At 38.2% G+C, this 7,685-nt stretch overlaps 1 protein-coding gene across 1 annotated transcript; it reads right to left on the minus strand.

Annotated features, from left to right (window-relative positions):
* Positions 1 to 298: 298 nt before the first annotated feature.
* LOC125826325 (uncharacterized) lies at positions 299 to 4,856 on the minus strand. Its single transcript, XM_049505636.1, has 5 exons — positions 4,657 to 4,856; positions 1,417 to 1,509; positions 1,209 to 1,313; positions 545 to 925; positions 299 to 352 (listed from the first exon to the last, which is right to left on the minus strand). Exons 1-5 carry the CDS (start codon positions 4,735 to 4,737, stop codon positions 299 to 301), a joined length of 714 nt encoding a protein of 237 aa, XP_049361593.1. The 5' UTR covers positions 4,738 to 4,856.
* Between the last annotated feature and the right edge of the window lie 2,829 nt (positions 4,857 to 7,685).

Raw genomic sequence — 7,685 nt, forward strand, 5'->3', positions numbered from 1 at the left:
CATCAAGTTCCAAACATGTCTCAGATTAATGCTACAAGTCAAGGTCAAGTGCAGAAAATTCAGGACAACAATGATAATATTTCAGGGAGGCAAGTTCTTATTACTCCTACCAGTGAAACAAAGATGAAGGATCATCCAGACCCTACAGGTGATAATAGTCAGCAGAATGGGAAAGATAATGATCAGACTCCTTCCAACAACAAATCAAAAGGTAAACCAACCAAGAAAACTAAAACCATCTCTCACAACAACCATCACAGTTCAAAGCACTAAAACAACAGGGGAAAAAAGTACACAACTACAACCCAAAATCACTAGAGTCCTCCTTCAACACAATACAACTCTCATACAACTAAAAATATAAAAAAAATTTAGGTATAGAAGCTGAAAGGAGACAATGAGTGACCAAAACCAAAGTACAGACTGAACTTTCAAATATTCAAGATAGTAAAATAAGTTAAGAACTTCTTTACCAAGAACACTAGCTCAACTAGAAGAAGAACAATATGCAGACTATTAACAGAGAATGTGAAATACAAAATACCTTTTGAAGAACCGAATCATGAGCTGACCCTGAAGAATGTGGAAGATTTGTGCCTCTTATAGCTTGTGCGCTACTTGCATCAACCGGTGAAGCAACGTTAGATCCAACACACCCTGGTATATCTTGAAAATTCAATCCAGGGTTGTTTTGCAGCAATTGAGTGAATAAATATCGCATTTCTTCTCTCATTTCTTCGTTTAGAGAAGTGATTTCATTGATATGCTTTTGTTTTAGATTGTTAATTTCCTCATCTTTCTTCAAAGAAGTTGTTGTCACTGATCTACCATAACACCTAAGTCGACCAGGCTGCTCCTCTCCAAACACTGCCCTAAATGCATCATCAGCTGTTTCCCCAGAATTTTGGCGATTCTGAAGTTCAGCCTGTTGAATAAAATTGGCATCCATAGTGAACTGTAAGTACTATTCATTTCCAGTCCCATGATATCGATCAATAACTAAAAAAATTTAACAAATTTTCCTATCAAACAATTCAGCGACATCGACAAAGAATTGATATCTCCTCGCACTTGCACAAGAAGCAGAAAAAGAAGAATAATAATAAGAAGAAGACATACGTGATAAAATTCAATGGAGTCAAACTCCCCACAATATATGAATTTTAAATCTGAATCAAATTCACTACTAATCTCTTTAAAAAACTTACTATTGCAACTTGGGTATCAGCCTGGATTTCCTTTCCCGTCTTGGTACGAGTTACAATAAATATTTCAGGCTTTGATGGTTCTTCGTTGTTGTCTTTGGCTGCACGCTACAGATTATATCAAAAGAAATTAAAAAAACATCAATATGTTCTAATAAATTATAAAAAAAATGAAATTCAGATTTTTGAAGAAATGTCACCTAAGAATTACCAATGCCACGCGTACTCTTGCAAAATTAATAGGTCCCATTCGATGCCTCCACTTTTGTTTTTTCCTATTTTGAGAATTCATCTCGCATATGGCCTATTATTAAATAAAAAGAGTTGATTGAATTGATAAATCAAAAAAAAGAAAAAAAATAGATGTTGCTATGTGTAATGACCCTCCAGGTCATTTCTGTGTCTTGCCTTTTGTGTGTCGTTTAAAGCGTTCCTGTAGCGACCCCAAGTCATTTATGACCCCAAGTCATTTATGACTTGCTAGGACTGACAATTCGGTCACTTGGTCGTTCGTTTGGACTTGGTGCAAGTTTTTGTGTTTTGGAGCTTATGAACCTTGAACGATCATTTTAGATCAAAAGTTCAAGAAGATGACATTGAAATCCAATTCTGACGATTCCATCAGCTCTGGAAGGGTCATTTTAGGCTAGTAGCATGGTCGACATGACTCCTGAGGTTTTCAGTGTGAGTCGGTGCGATTAGGCGTTTTAACTTTAAGTTTAAGCCTAAGTTTGACTTTGGTCAACATTCTGAGTAAACGCGCTCGGATGAGAATTCTGTCAGTACGGTTAGCTCCAGAATATCGAGTTTGGTCTAGATTGACCCTTCTTTTGTGTCCCGAGATTTTTGTTATCTTTCCGAGCACTTTTGTGGGTTTTGACTTAAAATGATCTTTGGAAGTGAGACTCACTTTTTATCGAGATGACCTTTGATGGAAATTTCATCTGCGCCATTGAGTCCGAAATATCAAATTTGGTATGGTTGCATATCTCATTTGCGTGCACGGGGTTCCGAACGAGATCGGACCACCCCGTCAGAGTTTTTAGTTGTTGGAAAAATTGCAGAAAATCTGCAGTATATAGCAAATTTTCAGCAACATTTCCCAAAACTTAAACCCTCATAACTCTCTCATCTTTTGTCCGATTTAGGCGATTCGAAGTGCGGGAGCTTCGTATTTTTGGTGGCTTCGCTGTAGGGTGTTTGAAAGTTGTTGGGTGCGCGTAGTTCGAGGTAATTTCGCAATAAGACCTGACTGCAGTACCTTTTTCGAGCCTTTGTTTTTGGTATTATTGTTTTGGTCATATCTCACTCATTTTAGCTCGGTTTTGGGTGATTCGAAGTCCCACATGTTGAGAATTATCGAGACTTCGTTGTAGAGTGTTCAAAGAGTGCTGGGAACCTTTCAATTTTCATTTATTTCGAGTTTGGACTGCTGCTGCTTTCTTTTCTATTAGCTGATTAAAATGTAGTTTCTTGCTTGTTGGTTTTTGCTGTGTTTTGAGCCTTGAATTGTGTTCCAAAATGGAACATAAGTTTGGGGTGCTGTTTAGGGTCTCTTGACAGAGTCAAATTTGGACAGTTCGGTGTGGGTCCCACGATTCCCATTTTGATTCCAAAATTGACGCGTCTCCGTTTGTTGTGATTTTGGTGTCTAAACGACCGTAGTAACATTGTAAGTCTATTTTTGTTAGCGGGCCAATGTTTAGAGATTGTTCGGAAAGGGAAAGCTTCGGTAAATTGATTTGGAGAGCGCGCGATCGGCCTTACTGTAGGCTATGACTTTCTTTCTTTTAGATTGAGCTTAATTGTGTAAAAACATGTCGATTGGAGTGAATTGGGGTGGGTACCAGTTTACTATCTTACTTTGATTAGATACCTTATGTTAGGATTGATTGACCACATTTCGAGTATAGTATCATGTTAACCGGTTTAGTAGAGTATCATGCTTATGTGCTAAATGCTATTGTATGCTATGTATTGTATGCCTTGTTCATCCTTAACTGTAAGCATGATGTCCTTAGTCTAGGTTAGGCTAGCATTGCCTTAGACTTATGACCGTGTGGGCTAGATAGCCTTGACTTGCTGCCTACGTCGTTCGAATGACTTAGCTCATTGTAGACTGGAATAGTAGACTTGAGTCTGATAGTTTGAGCCTTAGATTAGGCGTTATCGCTACTTGCTGCACTTCCTTATCTTCTCCCTCTCATTCTGCGGTTCTGACGCATTCTCGAAAGTTTGGTGCATCACTCGAGGCGTGGGATTGAGATAGTATAGGCTTGGAGTCTTTTCTGTGATGTCTTAGAGTGGACGGCGATCCATGGTGGTTGTTGTTGGATTGAATCCTATTGGAGATACCATCACCCCCGGGGTCGTTCTTTCTAGATGGGCTGGGAACGTATCGTTGGCTGGGTAGACTCGGTGATAACGACGATCGCCCCTGGGCCTCTCTTTCTAGCTGGGCTGGGAGTGTGTTGCTGTCTGGGTGTCCCCGAGTCGCTCTTTCTAGCTGGGCTGGGAGCTGACTGCATGGTAGGACGACTCGCGATATCTACCTCACTCACGGGTCCCTCTTTCTAGCTGGGCTGGGAGTGGACTGTTTGGTTGGGTGCCCCTTAGGGTCACTCTTTCTAGTTGGGCTGGGAGTGCACTGCTGGCTGGGTGGAGTCTGATGGATTATCTTAGTTACTTTAGGCTAGAAGCCCGATTTTCTTCTTTCTTAGTAGACTTAGCCTTTCTGTGCACCTGTCAGGCTTATGGGGGTTCGTTTAGGTTTTATTTGAGCTTGCGAACGAGTGTACCTTCTGGGCATATGGGGGTCTAGTTAGGTTTAGTTTAGTTATACTTAGTTTGTTTCTGGTATGCTCGTGTGCTTTCTTTTCTTATCCGCTTTGACATATCTGTGTCTAGATTCTATCCTTTCTTATTGTTTTTACCCTTTTTGCTCAGTTAGTCTATGATCCTACTGAGTACCTGTTGTGTTAGTACTCATGCTACGCTCTGCATCTATTTCGTGATGCAGGTCCCAGTACCAGTTACCAGCGATGATTAGTTCCAGCCTTCTTTTGCAGCTGTGATTCGGAGACGAGGGCAAGCACTTGGCGTTTTGGGGTTTGTTCTGTCTCCTTGTTTTTTTTAGCTAGTCTTGTTGCCTTTGAGATATGCTTTGTTGTGGTCCACTTTTGGGACTTGTACTCTTTATTAGATAGCTCTGTTCTAGTGACTTCCAGGTTCTGGGAGAGATTTCTGTATATATTTATTTTGGGTTGCTTCCGCATTGTTAGTCTTGTTTAGATTATTGTTTTCGCTAGTTTCTGCCCTTTCGCTCATTGCTTGATGTTCTGGGTTACGAGTTGGCTTACCTACTGGTAGGGTATAGTAGGTGTCATCATGACTCGAGAAATCGGGTCGTGACACTATGTCGATGAGTATAAATGCACTATTTTAGCGTTACTTGAACAGTTGGGTGTTTCCAATACTCGATCAGCTGGCGTAATTGATTATCTGGAATGCCATCAGGACGTTTTGCTAGCATATCCTCAAGGGTACTATTTTTATCAAAAAATTTCTCTTTAATTTTTTGTTTGTATCGCCTCCAAGCATCACGAAGACCAGTTATCACCCACTTCTTTCCTTCTATTGGAATTAGAAATTTGGACTATGCAAAATAAAATATAGTTAGCTTCAGTAAGTAAAAACAAAATAATAAAATATGCAATCTCAAAAGTGATTGTTCTTACATTGATATATTCCCACATGCGCTTTTTAGTATCTTTTGGCACCGCATGCCAACTAGTGTACATCAAGCTGATGAATCTAGGATTCCTTGCAATTGTTCCTATAAAGCTGCTTAATTCTGACACTATCTTATTAGTTGGTCCCATTGCTTGTCCTTTATCAAATGTCACCTCCTTTCTTTCTTCCAAAGTTCTTGCGTGAATATCCTTACATGTTGTTTGTCCTCGAACTTTTTTTGGCTTCGATATTTCTAGATTGATGGAACAAAAAGGAAATAAGATATTTCTTTTATAACGAGTAATAAATCTTACAAGGTTTAAGACATACTTTTTGTACTACAATCAATGTCAATTTCCTCTTCTACATCACACTCATCTCCACCGAGTTCTTCTTGATCCATAAGATCATCCAATCCTTTGTTGTGTTCGTTAATAATAGGAGCATGCATAAATTCGACATCAGCTATTGTGTGGTTATCACGTTTTGTTTCATCATCTATGTGTATCCCTTGATTATTCTGAAACTGATCAAGACTATTAGCTGGTATGACCGACTTCCTCTTTACCTGCTTGCAATTTGGTAGATCGTGGATATCATGTTCGTTGTGTATCTGTTGCTTATCCAGAAACTGATCAATACTGGTGGCTGGTCGGACCGACTTCCTCTTCACCTGTTTGAAGTTCAGTAGATCCTCAATATCATGTTATACCTCTCCATTACCTAGTGTTGTTCCAGTCACATGTACTGAAGCAGTAACACCTTCCTTGAATGACGTTTGGAACCTAGAGTTAGTCATAGGAAGTTTAATTCCTTTCTCTTGAATGGACTCTCCAGATTGAAATAACCTTTGTTTAGTTTGTCCTCCATGCAATCATATGTGAGGTTCTAAGCTCTTCCCTTGAAGACGATTGCATTACTAATTTGTGCCCAAGCAATTTACTCTTTCCTTGTTGTGGAATGAAATCCTCAAAATTCTTTCTTTTATGTGGTATTGGTGCCTGCTCTTTCTTAACTCTATCATTGCGTTCATTTGCAAGTTGTTCTCTCTTAATCTTGAATTTGTTGGCCAATTCAGTACTTGATCAATATTGCATATCAAAATCCAGATTCTTCAATGGACTTTGAGCTTTGTTTGGATTCGAACCCTTTTTCTTTAGTATTGCTGATTGATTCATTCTTCTCGCTTTGTTTTAATCTCTTTGATTTCTTTCCCTGTAGTAAGTAAACCTACAATATAATAAGGTTCTTTAAGTGAAAGAAGTAGCAACAATATAATTTTGATATAAGGTTGGCATATGACTATATGCAACATTGCTTGGAATTATATTGATGAAGTAAAAAAATGTTAAAACACACTGCTACCAGAACTTTACTACATATACTGATTTATAACAATTGTTTAGCATAGTCATTAGTGCTCCTGGATCCATTCTGACGACTCCTAGTAGATGGTGGTACATTAGTGTTCAAGCCATATGTGAAGGTACCTTGAGCTTGCATTTCAGTACCTACATAATACGTTTGCACATCTATCATATCATATGCTGCCCAGATACCTCACTATAAGTTTTTTTCTTAGACTTGAAGTCAGGTGGATAACTTATTACTTTGAAACATTGTCCTTTCTATGTCCTGTGCATCTGCAGAACTCACACACCAACTCATTCCAGAATTTCCAACTCTTTAGAAGTTATATAAAATCTCAACTCTTTCCAAAATTTCCAGCATTGTATTATAGCAGATTGCAGTAGCTATATAAGAGTAATTGATAATAGTAGATTGCAGCAGCTGAGTTTCTAGAATTTCCAGCACTGTATAATATTGCAGCAACTAAGTTTCCAGAGTTTCCAGAATTTCCAGAGTTTCCAGAATTTCCAGTACTGTATAATATTGCAGCAGCTGAGTTTCCAGAATTTTCTATACTGTATAATATTACAGTAGCTGAGTTTTCAGAGTTTCCAGAATTTCCAGAGTTTCCAAAATTTTTAGAATTTCCAGCACTGTATAATATTGCAGCAGCTGAGTTTCCAGAATTTCCAAAACTTCCAGCACTGTATAGAAACTGATTCCATAACCTATACAGACACAATATCCTAGCAGGGAAGCTGGAGCCCAACTAAATTGATTCTATAAATTCAAACAAAATCAAGACCTAGACAAACTATTTTTGATCAAATTGAACATTAGAACTTGAAGCCTCATAGCATCAGATAGCATTTGAGAACAATTAAACGGAGATATACAATGACTAAGTTAAAAGATGCTCAAAAGAGAACTGAGCCACACTTGGAGAGAAAGGTAAACAACTAAATTTTACAACCCCATTTCAAGAACCCAGAACACATAGCAGGCACACTTAAAATCGTGATTGAATGAACTACAGACCATCTTGAACAAACTAAAATGAGACTCAATTAACTTTAAGAAAACATATCAAATCATATCAACTAAGAAACTGATACAAACTAGCAGCTCAGTATTTCAGTCACAGCAACACATAACACTCTTGGTCTGAAACAAACAAGGAAAAATTAAAGGTAAATAGTTGTACCTCTCTCAGAGCAACGTACTCAGGACAGTGACAAAACCAGGAGTGACTTCAAATTGCAGAGCTCATTGTTCTGCCTCTAATGCCTACTGCCTGATAATAAAAGGAAACAAATAAGTATATAAATAACAAACAACCAAATAAAACAATATTCAGCTAGAAATACAGGTTCCTTAATAAAATAATAATCAGATAAG

This window comes from Solanum verrucosum, unplaced genomic scaffold (genome assembly GCF_900185275.1).
Source record: "Solanum verrucosum unplaced genomic scaffold, falcon-dt-bn FXZP01000060.1, whole genome shotgun sequence".
NCBI lineage: Eukaryota > Viridiplantae > Streptophyta > Magnoliopsida > Solanales > Solanaceae > Solanum > Solanum verrucosum.